This window comes from Ixodes scapularis, unplaced genomic scaffold (assembly GCF_016920785.2).
Source record: "Ixodes scapularis isolate PalLabHiFi unplaced genomic scaffold, ASM1692078v2 PGA_scaffold0__279_contigs__length_252992795, whole genome shotgun sequence".
Taxonomy (NCBI): domain Eukaryota; kingdom Metazoa; phylum Arthropoda; class Arachnida; order Ixodida; family Ixodidae; genus Ixodes; species Ixodes scapularis.
In genome coordinates this window covers 6,414,219-6,430,353 of record NW_024609835.1, presented here as the reverse complement: position 1 = coordinate 6,430,353, position 16,135 = coordinate 6,414,219, and the positions used below count along the sequence as shown (strand labels likewise).

At 48.1% G+C, this 16,135-nt stretch overlaps 1 protein-coding gene across 5 annotated transcripts in view; it reads left to right on the top strand.

The window, feature by feature from the left end:
- LOC8037145 (CUGBP Elav-like family member 4) overlaps nucleotides 1-16,135 on the top strand; it is a 279,808-nt gene that overhangs the window by 255,471 nt on the left and 8,202 nt on the right. For 4 of the 5 annotated variants that reach the window (XM_040502101.1, XM_040502102.2, XM_040502100.2 and 1 more), the window contains exons 12-13: nucleotides 6,825-6,968; nucleotides 10,120-10,349. In XM_040502101.1, coding sequence (XP_040358035.1) covers nucleotides 6,825-6,968; nucleotides 10,120-10,247 — 272 coding nt within the window. In that variant the 3' untranslated portion in view covers nucleotides 10,248-10,349. Of the gene's footprint in view, nucleotides 1-6,824; nucleotides 6,969-10,119; nucleotides 10,350-11,005; nucleotides 11,070-16,135 lie in introns of all 5 variants that reach the window. The other variant, XM_029968174.4, reaches the window with a different exon arrangement.

Here is a 16,135-nt window from a genome sequence, read left to right as displayed (position 1 = left end):
TCAGGCAACTGCCAGAGCCTTAACAGATATTAATACCAACACCATGCTTGATACCCGAACGATCCCCAAAAAACGATCACAAACCCCAAAACGCCTTAAAAAACTTCCATCTATCATCCAATGGAATACCAATTCGTTCCACCGTCGCCTGCCAGAGCTTCGTCGCAGACTCATCGAACTTAAAACAGACGTACTTGCTCTGCAGGAGACATACACCCAGAAGGGTTCCCAGCGAATCTCCCCTTACGTGGAGTACCACAGCGTCACTGCTCACCCCGATGGAAAATCAAGGGCTTCCCTTTTAGTCAAGCGACACTTCCTGCATGGAGAAATAGACCTGTCTGACCTGAACACCACTGTTGCCGAACATGTTGCCGTCAAACTACAGATCGCTGATCAAACAATCGTAGTTATATCATCCTACATCCGACCAGCCCAATCGTGGGACCCAGACCTGCTGAGAGTAATACGAGACCGATGCCCAGGGCCTATAGTCTGGTGCGGAGATTTTAATGCCAATCATTACGCCTGGGGAAGTGACACAACGACGGAACGAGGAACCGCACTGCTTGAAGTCACCAGAGACCTTGGACTGCGTTGTCTCAACTCCGGAGCTCCAACATTCGTTCGCGCGAATCTACAAAAGGCGAGTGTACTTGACCTCACTTTTGTATCAAAAGAAATAAGCTTCCTATGGGACATCGAACCAGACACCTGGGGGAGCGACCACCTACCAATCCGACTAACCCCACGTTATGGCACCCAACCAAAAACCAGGGCTCACAACATTACCAACTGGGACAGGTACAGAGAAGTATTCTCAAATCTGATGAAAAGCGCAAAGGCACCTTGCTTAGAAGAAGCTATACTAACGTCCTTAAATATAGCTACAACAAAAATCACCCTCCCAATAAGTAAGCCCGTACCCGATCTTACGTATCTTCAAATACGCGCCAATGCCAGACAAGCACAGCGAATCGCCCGACGCACACACCAAGATGAAGATTGGATAAAATCTCGACGCATCGATGCAGCACTTCGTCGATATACCATAAGGCTGGGGAGACTACAATGGGACCAACGCAGTGAAAGTCTATCGACAGATACTGGGTCAAGGCGGCCTTGGACCACTGTGCAATGCCTCTTAGAACCAGTGACTCCCCAATGCCCCTATGCAGCAATTGCAATGGGAAATCAAACATCGCTCCAAGAACTGGCTGAACATTTTGCAGACGAGTTCTCACGCCCCATAAGCCCTCCCCAAGGAAATCCGCCTCCCAAAAGGCCCCCCCTTCCAACCTATTCAACAATCAACATAGACGATGACTTTACCTTGTCCGAGCTCCGATATGCCCTCTCCCGATGCCCTCGACGTGGAGCTCCGGGTCCTGACCGCATCACAAACCAGGCTCTAAAAAACTTAGACGAGTCATTCCTACCCGGACTGTTACAATTTATAAACAATATTTGGCAATCTGGGGATGTCCCTGACACCTGGCGACACTCAGTAATAGTACCAATCAAAAAAACTAACAAGCCCGCAGCTGACATATCTTCGTACCGTCCGATTTCTTTGACTTCGTGCTTATGCAAACTGACTGAGCGCCTGATCCACCGCCGTTTAAATTGGCAATTGGAACGAGCGCAAGCCTTTCCTTCTCAGCTGTCAGGATTCCGAAGAAGCCGGTCAACAACAGATGCCATCGGCGACATCGTATCGTCGTTCGAGCAAGCAAAGGCAGAAGGAAAGGTCATCCACACCGTTTTTCTCGACATCCATCGAGCATTTGATGCTCTGCCACACTCTGTAATCCTAGAACGACTACAGAACACAGGAATAGAAGGGCGCGCCCTTCGCTTCATTACTTCTTTTCTTTACAACAGAACATTCGCTGTCCGACTGGCTGGCCGCCTGAGCACGATACGAAGCAGCACCCAGGGGGTACCACAGGGCAGTGTTTTGAGTCCTCTGCTTTTTAACATCGTAATGGCTGGACTACCGACTGCTCTTCCTGTGGGTGGACCTTATCCCATACACTGTGCCATATACGCGGATGACGTCGCGCTATGGTGCGCTGGGCCTACCCGACTGTCCACTACCGTCCGCGCAGTGCTACAACGAGCTCTAGATCGCACGGCCTCCTTCCTCCACCATGCCGGTCTGACACTCTCTACGTCTAAGACACAAGCTCTCACCTATCGCCCTAAAGGCAGAATGAAAGGAAAATACTCTGCACTTAAAATTGGAGGCAAGGTCATTCGACGTGAACCACAAGTTCGATACTTAGGCGTAATCATTGACGACCGCGTCACTTGGCGCCCTGCGGTAAAAGGTATCCTCAATGAGTCCCATAAGCTCCTCGGCGCTCTCCATCGAATATCTGGAAAAAACTGGGGTGCCAGACAGATGACGATGACGACACTCTACCGAGGACTAATAATAAGTCGTATGCTCTACGCCTTGCCATTCTTAAATATAAATCATACGCAATGGAAATATTTAGAAACCTTTCACAGAAAGGCCCTCCGTTTCTGCCTTGGGCTACCTAAATCCGCACAGAACATTCCAACTTTGACCGAGGCGGGAGATTCTCCACTGCAGCTCCAAGCACAGGAGAAAGCATTAAGATATGTCAGCCGTCTATCAGATGCTCCATCCTCGGACCCACTTCTTGAACGCCTCATGACACGACACCACTCTCAGGTTGGAAAAGCTGTAAAAACATTCCGCGATACTATCGGCTACCCAACAGATGTATGCCCGATACCTCCCCCTTATCGGGACGACTGTCAACTCCACGTCTCAACCGAGATAGCCGACCTCCCCCGACGCAAGCACGTTTCTGAAGTGGTAGCGCGGAGCATCGCCGTTGAGACAATAGAAAATACCTACTCCGGCATGACGCACATTTATACCGATGGAAGCATAAAAGACAGCTCGTGCACTGCAGCCTATGTCTTGCCTGAAGATGGACACCACGGTAAAGGGCGAATTGATATCTGCGTTGATTCCACCACTGCAGAGCTTGCTGCCATTTGGTTAGCAATTACCCAAACTCTACGACACACCAACCTATCCAACATCGCCATCTTCTCGGACTCTCGAGGCGCCTTACAGCAACTAACACGCCTCGAAAAAGCGTGCCCACTAGCCAGATCCATCGCAAATTTGACCAGGCGCGCTGCAGAACAGGAAACAACCATCTGGTTTCAATGGATCCCATCACATGTAGGTATACCCGGAAATGAAAGAGCAGATTCGCTGGCAGCAGAGGCCCACTCAGACCAAAGACCCACTATCTTTGTCCACCCGTACAACGCAGCAAAATCTCTTATAAAAACGGCAATAGAAAGCATGCACCCGTATATTGAAACCAATTCAACACCCATTCCAGCATTGATTCCGCGAAAAAAGTTCTCCAGGCCTCAACAATCACTCCTACACAGGTTGCGAGCCGACTGCGCTTCAACCAACAAGAGACTTCACCTCATCAAGCGCATTAAGTCTCCCAACTGCACCACATGCAACATCATCGAAGACAGAAACCATATTATTTGGGAGTGTCAGTCGCTAGGGACAGAGCGAACCGCACTAACGCAAACACTGAAGGCTCTCCGTGTTTCGCCGGGGGATTCCAACGCTCTCCTCTTCCCATCAGGATCCCGGACGAGAAGAACAAATATACTGAAAGCCCTCATTGACTTTTTAGAAAAGACAAACCTGTCATCCAGACTGTGAACTAGCATACAACATGCCTTCATCCTATGGTCGCCGATGGGTCGAAGCGGCGGATGCTTCGTTCCGTCGTCCTAATCGTGGCGGGAGCGCTCGTGCCCCGGCGCTTCGGCTTCTCGAAGTCAGCGCCCAGCAGGGGAGCGCGTGCTCCGGCTGCGTTTGGGGCGGCGGTGGGAGGCGACCTGTCCTTCCATCGCATCAGCGGCTATACCCTTCATTTCTGTAAATACGCCCATCCCCATCGTCACTTCCTACCCTATCCTCTTTTTCTCCCGATCCCCGCAAGACGACGAACCAGACCCCTCCATGGGTGACTAACAATGCGTCTTGCATCCCTCTTTCTCTTTTATTTATTCTTTAAATTTATAATAAAAGCAATATTTACACACACACGAATAGGTCCGAAACCTAGCGCTTTGTTTTTTTATGGAGGAAGCGCAACTTTCGCGAGCCGTTTATAAATTTGTCGTTTTATTCGTTTCAAGTATGTGTGCCTAGTACATAGCTTTTCCCAACGAACTGCTCCGACGCGTGTCCCTGCTCGTTTTATTAATATGTTTATTATATAATTGCACGTTAAGGACGGCACTGAAGAAAGGACATGATATAATCCCTTTGGAAGAAAAAAAAACAGCCTGTTTTGTTCGTGCGCATTGGGTCTACCGGATGTCTGGTGTGGGTATACTGATTTGATTTGATCAATTCTGCTATTTTGTAATAGCAGAATTGCATCTCCTTACATTGTTCCATGTATATGTAATCATAAACTATTTTGCCTAGGTATCTTTTAGCTGGGGAAATCTGAAACTTAGCCTTCTTATATTTTCTCTTTCGTAGAAAAGTGTGTCTCGTCAACAGAAATGAAATTACACTAACGGACGTTGCTGATCGTCACGCTTTTCTTTATTACTAACACTTCTGAGCGATGGAACTTTATCATTTCGGTGTGATGTGGCATACACCGCTGATTTATCTACATGAGTGCTAACTAGCAACGGGAAAGTGTGTAACATAAGGTAGTCAAAGGTTAATAAAAATATGTCGACTTCTTGGTTTAAGTTTTCTAGTAGTTCTGCTTTGAAAAATCTAGCTAATTTTATTACCCTTTGCAATATACACACATAATCTCTGTCCCTTTCTTTCCCTGTTAATTTCACGTTTAAAGTTTTTCAGTAAAATATTATCCAGTGGCATGTTTCTCTTCTAGAGTATGCATGTCACTACCGGTATGGTTTCTGAGTGCGGAGACTAGATTTAAAGGGCCCAGATTAGGGTCGAGTAATATTTCAAGTAAATTGATATCCCAGTTTGGACAAATCCAGAACAAAACAAATTGTTTTAACTGGGTGTGCATTTCCAGTACATTCTTCTGGTGCGAAAAATCTGGTTGCCGTACTTTTAGCCTAAGATTCGATTTCTTGAACTTGAATTGACGTTTCCACTATTATTTCCAATAAAATATTGCACCATTTCTTTTTTCTTTTTTTGGCAGGGCCAGCATTATGAAGGATTTAATAGTAAATGATAAAAGTTTGAGTTTGTTTAAAATACTTCAGCTCAAAACAAAGTGCCTGGCACATTTTTATATAGCTGGGTCAATATTTAATTTTCGGTCCAGAAACTACATATATTATAAAGGTCGATATGTCATGTATACGAGCGCGTTTTATAGACGCTCTAATTCAATAAAGTCAGACATGGTTATTAGTTTGCTGCTTGTGTAAGGGGCGTCGTGGCGTTTATTCGAAGGTAAATTCGCAGTTTAGTCACGCGCTATTCCTGCTGTTTGCGAACAATTCCCTCGTGTCTTGTGTTTGATAGAAATCTTGTTTGCTAACTATAAAACACTTAACGTAATGCGGGAGGAATCTCTGCTTATTAAGAACACTGACGCGTGAATTCGCATCAAAATACTGTTAGTACACTAGCGATTGTGATGTGCTCTGGATTATTAAAACAATTTTCAACATCTGTTATATCGTCCACGTGCTACCGCTGTTAGTAAGCTCCGTCATTTCTGGGCTACATGGCGGTTTCACGAAGCGCCTTTTACACTTCCGATAAGCCGCGCTGCACTATGCTGATGAACCGCATTCCCAAACTCTGAGCTCCCTTTGTTTGCTCGCAAACGATGAGTTATTGGAGTGGTTTGTTTATCTTGGTGAAGTATGGCGAGGGGCTCAGTAGACGACACAAGTGGATAGCTTCGACCAGGGACGCATTTGGATCGCATAAACCCACGCTTACTCTGCTTTTTCCCCGTTCGGAGTCGTCCCGGCGGCATCGTACTGTGCGGACAGAAACCGAGGGGGAAGAGGAGACTAGGGAACGCCGAGGTCCGGTTGGAATGGCTAGCGGGTAGACGCAACGCCTTTCCCTCCACTGCACCGTTCAGGCGCGTATTTACAGGAACTCAAAACGCCGCACTCCGGAGTTTGCGTTCTAATGCGTTCGACGAGTGCAGTGGGGACAACAGCAGTCAACGTTGCGTCTACCAACGAACCATTCCAACAGAGCGCGGTGTTCTGAAGTCACTGCCCGCTATTGTCTCCTGCTCTCCTTCAGTTTCTTACTCCGGGGAGCTGTTAAGGGCTAGTTTCCCCAGGATCGCCTCCGTCCGCACAGAAATGCCGACACAACACTCTGGTAACCGCCGTGGCTCATAAATGGCGGGAGCTGTCCAGAGTGCTGTGTTTGCCGGTTGTCTGCTTGCCGCAGTCGCTCATAGATCGCAGCAAGCTTTCCAGCCTTTCCACTCTGACCTGCCGACTTGCGGACGGCCTTTGCTTCATTCCCACTAAAGTACAGCTTCGCTGGTCTTCCTTCACCAAAGGGAGGCTGAAAGCTTTTTTTTTTCCCGCTTTGACTTTTTTCGTACATTAATGCTATGGAAACAGTTATGGAACACACTCCAAATAAGTTGATACATACGTTACGCAGTGTGGAGAGGTACATTCGGTTTCGTGATTTACATGCGACGTGTGCGCGTTTCTGTGGCGAAAGAAATACACGACGGCAGGTACCTTGTTTGCTTCTTAACCGACGAGAGTGACAATCGCCGGCTTGGCGTCATCTCGATCATTTGCAGGTCCCGAGGGCTGCAACCTGTTTATCTACCACCTGCCCCAGGAGTTTGGAGACGCCGAGCTCATGCAGATGTTCATGCCTTTCGGCAACGTCATTAGCGCCAAGGTTTTCATCGACCGCGCTACAAACCAAAGCAAGTGCTTCGGTAGGCAATTGGTGTTCTTCTTGATCATTCCTCTATTGTCCCCGCTACTTGGAACATCCGGATACACCACCCGGATACAAAGACTTGGCTGAATTTCCTGGGTCCCCGAGGGCGGGGAGACGCGCTTTCCTGCTCTTTCCACTCCTCGCTCCGCGCACTCTTTCTAATCCATCTGTTTCGGCTTCTCTCTTTCTAGCCCTTCCTCCCCCTGTCCGCTCCGCGCGTTCTCTTACGCCACCTTCTTATGCTCCTCCCGTTGCTGTGTACTAGGTCGTACATCAGTCAGTAGCGCACTGGGCATTCACGCCGGTTACCGGAGCTTGATCCCTGTCACAGGTTGCCGTTTTTAAATGCGTTAGAATGTATTGACCTGGTGCATGCAGCCATCTTTTGTTTGGACGGTGGTGGTTCGGACTGGACTGGAATGGAGTGGACTGGTCTCGGAAAATCGATGCGCGGATTCCGCTGTGCTCTTGCGCTCCGATCGTTCGCCCATTCGTCCCTCTTACAAGAATGAAATAGTATTCTGGTGCGCTTTTAATGACGCACCGCGGAAGTGGGAGAAGAGGGGATCGAACGGCGGTGACGGTGGCACAATCTACGCGACAACGTAAAACCAAGGCGCAGCGACGTCGGCGTTTGCGCGAAACCGCCAACACCCGCGAGAACAGACTGGCTCTCCGAACACAGCGGTATGCGAGCCGTTGTAAGGTTAGAATTTTCATCCTTGTTGAGTCGGAACCCCTGCGCGAAATGCTAGCGCCTTTCGTCGAGGATTAGCGTAGCGACAGCAGCGATTTCGATAGAATTCTTTCAAGATCGTTCAGCGGACTGGCCAAACTACACATTTCGAGCTTACGTGGCTCCTGAGGTTGGTTGGCCCTTTAAAGCTGCCGCTTTAAAAGAGTCGGGGCGTCGAACATAAACATTTTACAGTGAGAGCTGTTATGGTGTAAGGTCCCTCCATGCTGAAGATAGCGCAATTCCTTCTCTCCCCCTGGACAAATTCTGCTCTCTTGACAGCTCCGCGCCGCCACTACTGAACAGACTTAGGCAGACTACCCGGCTACCCCGGTATCCCAGCCCCCCCCCCCCCCCCCCCCCCAGTGTCCAGGCCGGTAGCTACCCATAACCATTGCGGATAGCTTGCGACGGATTGAAGACACGTGCACTTGAGGTACGACAGCGGTAAAATATACCATTTGTGTAGCGTTATCAGATCTCACAAGCGAGCGAGAATGTCTCGGACGTGTAATAAGGTTGCATGCATTCAGAGTTAGTGTCGACTGTACTTGAGGATAGATAGCCACGACCCGCGATGAAACGCAAAGCATTTAGGTTGAAGGTCAATGCAGTACGGGCATTGACACACACCGATATTCTGTTTACTTGTAGTACGTGTCAAGAACAGGGAATTACGAGAATGCAATTTCAGTACGTGTAACAATCTTCACCGAAAACATTTATTTGTATATCTGTTATCGCTTCAGGTAGGGCATTAAAACAAAAAGCTGTGCGACGCATTTACAGGAATGCCCCGCATTCGTGTAAAAGCGCAGGAGGCAAAGAAAAAGTAGATATATTGCAGTCCACACATGAAAGCAAGCGACAGGGAAAAGGTCCCGGTTCGAAGACAAGACCTCCGTCAAATGTATTTGCGTTTGTACAATATAACATAGCGCGATCTCAATGTTGCATTTTGTTCATTGTTGAGGATTGAGCACAAACCTCTTGGGGCAACGTTGACCCATTTGCAAAAACAATAAAACATTATACAAGCCTGATCGTTCTGACAGACTGGTAAGCGCAGAATATATTTTTTTTTTGTAAATAAAACGAGTTTTCAACAAAGCGCGCTCCCGCACGAACAATTCTTTGCGCCAGAGAGATCGCTTTTGCGCGTTCAGAACACTGACCCTAGATAGCTCAGTAGGCAAAACACTTTTCTCGCAATCTCAAGGTGATGAGTTCAAATACCGCTGGGGACTGAAGTAATTTTATAAGATTCCCTATGGGCTAAACGCTTTCGGTGTTGGTTTTGCGTTACACTGGGCTATTACAGTAAAATGTTACAGAAATTCATAGAAATTGGCTGATAAAACACCTTTTATGTTAAAAAGACGCCGAAATCGTTTCTGTCGTAACGCTGATTCTAGACAAAATGCGTTAGTTCAGCGCAGGGGTTTCCACTCAGCGAAAAATGAGAACTCCAACATCGCAACGGTCCGCATACTGTTATGTCCGGAGAGCCAGTATTCCCGGGCGGTGTACGATGTGGCCACCACACCTTCCCTCGATCGCTGCCTACGGTTTGCATACTTTGCACACTCTTGTCTTCGAAGAGCCAATATGTTCTCCCGGTTGCAGGCGGTTTCGCGCAAACAGAGCCGTCGCTGCGCCTCGCGGTTTTAGGTAGCTTCGTACGTTGTGCCACCGCCACGGCCGCTCGCTCCCCTCCTCTCTTGCTTCCGCGGCGCCTCATCGGAAGCGTGCCGGAAGACTCTTCCTCTTTTGTAAGGGGGAAAGAAAACGTAACGAGCGAACGAAGCGAGCGAAAGAGCGCATCCAGTCCAGTCCAAACAACGACCGTCCAAACGAAGGAAGGCTGCATGCACCGGGGCCATAAATGCTAACACATTTAATAATCAAAATGACACATTAAGATGGCGGGATCAAGTTTTGTAGAAAGGTGGTTTGGTAGCGGTCTCGCCTTTAAGTCGCGGTCGGAGGTAAGGAACGATACAAACCAGTGACCACGGCGAAAACAGAGAGGTGTCAGAACGCGCCGCCTCGGCTAAGCAACGCCCAGAAACTGTTTGTTTGCTGTTTGATTGTTCGCGTGAAATCGCAACTTTCAGCGATGGTGGTACCGCGGTGTGAGAATCGCGCTCCCTAGCTCCTGGATGATCAGCTTCACAATAAAGGTGCTTGGCTACACTCTCCCGACATGAAAAGTAAAGTAAGGCTCTAATATTGCTCGTATAAAGCAAAATTGTAATTACTTACGCGTCGCAGGCCCCGCCTCGTATTGCTGTTCTACGACCATCATCCAGATTACAGCCATTTTGATAGGCGCCAGCGCGCCCCCTATAGGTCGTGAAAGTTGCGAATATGGACGGAAACAAGCGCAGGTTTCCTCGTTTGTTCGCAGGCTTCGTGAGCTTCGACAACCCGGCCAGCGCCCAGGCGGCGATCCAGGCCATGAATGGCTTCCAAATCGGAATGAAACGCCTCAAAGTTCAACTCAAGCGTCCGAAAGACGCCAACAGGCCCTACTAAGCATCCTATCAGCGCGGGTGTTTGTTTACGAGTCTATATATCTATGAGAACCCTCATATTTGTATAGACCTGTATGCAGACACGATTGCCTTAACGAGATTGGTAAGTTTAATTTTTTTTTTTTCTGATAATTTTGTCATTTGACATTACCGTATCGCGGACAACTTAAAAACGAGACTCAGTGTTCGCGTATATTGAAATAAGAGTGCGATTGACCCTCTACCTCCTGTCATAACTCAAATGCCAGTAAGGACGAGTTGATTCACGATTGAAGGAAAATTGTTCGTCCTCACTGGTTCCTTCCGCCGTGTCTAGTGTCGTACGTTCAAGTATCCTATGTTTCAAAACTATCCATATTTTCTTAATCATTTAGTGTCGAATTTGGAATGGCTCGGTTCCATCCTTGTATTGCGAGCACCTTCTTCCCAGTGTCAGGAGAGTTCCCACTCCCTTCAAATAGGAACGCGGCTGGGGAATTTGACTATACTGCCAATTATTGACCACAAATTTCGCCTTTAAAAATGTGCAACATAAAAAAAAACTTTCATTTTGTACGGAACGTGTTCAGAACGCTTCAGTCGGTTCGTTTTAGCGCCTGGCCATCGGCGCCTACTTTTGTTTTACGAAGGTGACTGGAGGCCGAAGGTATTACTGAAAAAAAAGGGCGATCCGCGAAAGAGGCGGCTACGACGAACGCCCGCGATGTTCTGGGAGCAGCCTGGGCTCTGACGCTCGGCCAACTCTAACCTCTGACACAGGGCTGGCGGCAGCTCTTCCCTCACACAGTGCCTCCTCGGTTAACACGATGGCCTTTTCGCACCAGTAAGTCGGTGTGTTGTGCTTTGTGTCGGTGCCGTGTGCGACTTGTTTGGTTTGGACGCTTTCCTTCCATCATCCTGGTCTTGATGTCGTTTTGCTCAGTCTCCGAGTGAAGCCCTGCCTCTGCGTTGTGGTTTTGTGCTCTTGGATTGCTACGTTATTGTGGTGTCGCTTGGTTGCTTCGGTGTGAAACGCAGTATCTTGGAGTGTGATAAACTTAGCTTTGCCAGTGCAACTCCTCTAGGCATCTGGATGGAAGCTTTCCCGACGGACAATGTGCAAAGCCGCAGCGCCCCTAGCGGCTGAGCTGCATTCTGGGACTGTCAAACGAAGACGCGAGTTTCGGATTCCTCCATCGTACCACGGACAGCCGTGGACACCGCGGACTTGCACCTCAAACCCCACCGCGATGTACCTCGCCGTAGTCTTCGTGGATTGATGCACTCATGCAGGCGATACTGCGAGCGTACCTTCCTTATCGTGGCTCTATCAAACAGTGAGCTATTCAAGGCCAACGCAAACCGCGTCATGACAATGAGGGTGATCGGTGGCCGAGTGTGCTAGCTCAGCGCAGCTCGGAACACGTGGAGCGAAAGCTTGCTCCGCACAGAACCCAGGGATCCTGGGTTCAATCCCCACTGCTGTTCGTTTCAATCTGAAGCATCGTACCGGCGTGCGTTGGTGAATCGCTGCTGCGTCGTCCACGTTAGACACTCCAGGCTAGCAGTGGTACAGCCCGGGTTCTCATCTACAGCTTAAATTAGTGTCGCCGCATCTCAAAGGCAGATCGACCTTACGCTGTCTAAACACGAACGTCAAATCTGTTTTTGGTTTGACTTAAAAATGAGAAGTGGAACACAAGTACTCGGTGAATGCCCGATGTTGGTGCCGGGGCTGGCCCTCCTCAAACTTTATCAAAATCGAAAACAAAGGCATACTCTGAATTGGTACGGAAAGCAGGGTCAGCAGCGAGATCAACTTCGTTGATGCGGCGTGGTTTTCCTTCGCCTCGAGTGTTTGCCGTCTAATAAAGTCATGAGAGGAAGCGTATACTTTTACTGCACCACTCGCACATGTAGATCGATCCAGAATAGGCACGACGAGGCACACTGCGATAGTGCGATGTACTGGTCCGCCGGGTCCACTGTTGGCCGCGGAACGCTGTAGGAAAGCGGAACTCGGCTCTTTATTGGCATTCGTTCCTCAGAACGTCCCTCGGCCGGTGAGGCCATTCGGGCTTTGCACATTTAGAAGCTAGTTCAGCCTTACTCTCTGCCGAAATGAGGATCGGGGGCGTTGCCGCAATGAGCCGAAAAGAAAGGGCGCTTCTTGCCGTGTCCCGCAAGCGAATTGCGGCTGAGGGGCTGTAAGCTCTGTTGCGCACTTTCCTGTGCACAGTTACGCTGTTGTGTTTAAATTTAGCGGTCTTACGACCAACCAAGATCAGCGGACGGTGTTGACGTGACACTTACGTCGAGTCATTTCATAACGCCCCGTGATACCGGACGTCACAGGACGCTGTAAGGTCACGTGACTTGAAAACTCGATGCTGTGGCGTCATGTGACACTGTGACGTCACAATGTCACTTGACATTGTTATTCGCCGTTAAATATAACGGGGAGACTTTCTCGCTAAATTTGGGGGGCCACGGTGGACGCAAACACATCCCAGAATCCGCTGCATTAACTCGCGATTAACGGCCGTAAAAGGTGCGGGGGGTAGCAATCCTTGAGCGGTCTTTCAGCCCGTATCTGTAAGGCACATTCGTGTTATGTATTCTATATACTATTTTCGTTCCATGTAGCTAATGCTGGCTTTTCAGCTACTTTAGCTATTGGCCGAGAGTGGATATAGGCCCAGCCAGACAATATCCTGAGGAAAACAATTTGGTGAACACTCTGCAATGGGAGGCAGTTTTAGGGCTTTTATTCGAACAACACGTTTCCACGGGCATTCGTCTGGTGTTCGGTGTGTCTGCGCACAATGTTTTAGAGAAATACAATGTATCGTTAGTGCATGACTCGTAAGAAGCTCCGGTATTGCTATGAGCCATCGTTCGCTGCATTGCCTGGGTAAATACTTTAGCATCAGCAACACAAGGCAAAACACACCCGCTTACTGATGTTGTGTTCTGTCCTGAGCATGTCGTATTGTGATTTGCACGTGTGTTAAAGTGAGAAAAGTAGAAAGATGTCAGAAGCATTAGTTGTCTAGTTTGTTATTTAGATAGAAATTCAAAATCATGACACTCCTTCTTGTGTACACTATAAAAAATTCATGCGCGTTTACTAACCTGCGCAAAACACTCGAAGAGCCAATCCCTGCAATCTACGAAATCAGCTTCGCGAATAATGAGGTGGAACATATGTTTAAACCTCAAAATTAAGTCTGCGCTATGGCATTACGTAATGCAAGCATGATGCTTTGCATTGCGTAATGCCAGGGCGCAGACTTTATTTTTAGGTCTAAAGAGATGTTCCGCCTCATCATTCGCTAAGCTGATTTCGTAGATCGCAGAGATTGGCTCCTTGAGTATTTTGCGGGTAAGTATACGTGCAGGAATTTCTTAGAGTGTACTGCGATGTGTAATTTCTTAAATTCAACGAATATGATTCTGACGACAATTATAACCGTTGTCTTAGAAATATAAATTCTCAGAGCTCCGAAGTGTTAAAGACGAGGCACCGGTCGTCTCCAGGCTTTTTTCTTTTCAACATGGCGGTGCCCGGCGGCTCTGCTTATGGCGTTCGGAGGAATGAGGGCTATGGAAAGGACGGCGAAGTCTCGGACGAGTCGTGTTTTCACGTCGGATAATCTCTCAAACTTCGATAGGGCATTAGTCGAGATCAATAAGTTCTGGTTATCCTCCGCGTCGATCGCCAAAGTCTGCTACTCGTCACTTTCCTCTTTTCCTTTTTAGTAAACATTTGAGACCCACTGAGCAGAACGCTGCTAAGAGCAGAAGATCGAACAAAAAATTACGCATCGCCTGCACGCAGAGAGAGATCCCGTGGCAAGCGCACAGCGAAAATGTGCTCAATGGCCGGTTCGCTTATGCGAGCGCTCGTTGTAGCCGTTATTTACGAGAGGGAAAACGCTAAAGTTAAACGACACTTCCTTTTGAAGCCGTCCAAAAAGTCAAGGAGTGCATAACTTGGCAATATATGAAATGGACATGGAAGGGATTTTTAAATCAGGCTTTGTAGAAATATGTTTTTCTCCACAAATACTCAGTTACCAAGCTTAAAGTATATACGGCAATTAGCTATCATTATCAGCCGTTTACAATAATACGAAACGTCAATGCTGAGGTTGTGAGAGTCCTTGAAGTGCTCTCGCTTATTTTTTATTGCACACAGCCGGGACAGGACTATTAATTTTTTCCGCCTTTACAATCGCCAAATATTATGACCAGTTGAAGGTTCTAGCTTTATTTCATGTCAGAAGCGTAAAATTGACTACAGCTTGAGGCACTGTCAGGTAGAATGCTTTGCACACTACAAACGCTCGGCGATTATCCAACGGTTGAGGCCCTCATGGTTATATGTTTGCGTGGGTGACTTATCCTGAGTCCAAGGTATTAATTTCCCTCGCTGTCATGCCCGAACTCAAATAGTCATTACTCCTAATGACTATATGAGTGAGGGTAGAGTGGCGCTCCTGCTTGGGTTATCTTTCGCGGCCAAAACGAGGAAGGGTCTCGGCATCAGCCCGACTGGGGCACGCTACGCTCCCTATGAGTAGGGAGGAAACCATAAGCCCCTGCGAAGTTCGAACACAGTTCGGCTAACTATCACTGCCAGATCCGCGGCTTGCGGTGCTCGTATTTTCAGACAGGCTTATCCCGCTTTCAGCCAAAGGCGTTACCTCGTCGTCCTTCCTGTCCCATTTAGCAGGGAAATGTAGTGAGTCATTCGTGGAGCACATGGTTCCGAAATCAAGAACGGATCAGCTGCACCGTTTTGGGAAACTTTATATAAAATTTTACCTGGTTTAGTGCACTGTAAAACTGACGCAACCGTCTATACGATGATGATGATTGCAGCACCATATGAAAGTTAACATCTGCAAATTTCTGCAGCGTGCCACGGTGTGCCACGAATGTAAAGACGACGTGCGAGGTAGCATTTACCGTTCGGAATATAGAAATCTTAGAAGCAAGTCCCTGGTGATCTCCGCGTGCATGCGCCGTGGCATCGGCGAAGCCTTCGGGGACGAACCGTTCGTGTCGAAACGACTCACTAAAACTACCTAAAGTCACAACCCTCAAAAGACGGTTCTGTAGTAGCACATATGGTTCCCTAGGGTTGCACCAACTGGAGGGCGATCGCTTAACAACCAGCTACAAATGCATTTAGGGTCTTTTCTCCGTTCGTTAAAGAAACATTAAATTATATTCTGTTTAAAATATTTACTCTTGACGCAGACACACGGAAATAAGTGTAAATCAAGCATTCTAGCGCGTAGCTCAAGTGTGTTCGAATCATATTTTTTGGTGCAGATTTCAAAAATAGTAGACTACTATTAATTTCCGTCTCACCTTCTCTACGTTTTCTGACGTGGATGGCGGATGTGACGCACTCGTGTAAATGACCCCTGACAAATGCGGGTATCCCTCCCGATACTCCCGCAGGAGGTATTTTAATGTCACGTGACCGTGGGGAGAAAGTACTTTGCGTTCCAACAAACTCCGCGTACGTAAGCCTTGCCTGTTGTTTTCTTTATATACCGATCTCACCAGCCAGTTTCATTAGTAACTGGTTTTTGTGCACTCCTGACAACCAAGCTGGGCATGTGCACGAGCAGAGCGCGGGACTCAACGAGCTGTTTCGTACACTGCCCTGCCGTCCGTGGACTAACGTCACTAGATCAAAGTCAGTTGACAAGCTTCCTAGATTGCCTGGCACCTTTACGTGGCGCGTCCGCCAAGTGGCGCGCGCTACGCTAACGTCAGGGCAAAAGCGGCAAAACCGATGGAACATTGGAGGCACATTGCCTACGGTGCAATGAGATTTTATCGTCTTTCTTGCGGTAAACATAAGGTTTGCGCAAAAGTTTACGCAAAAAG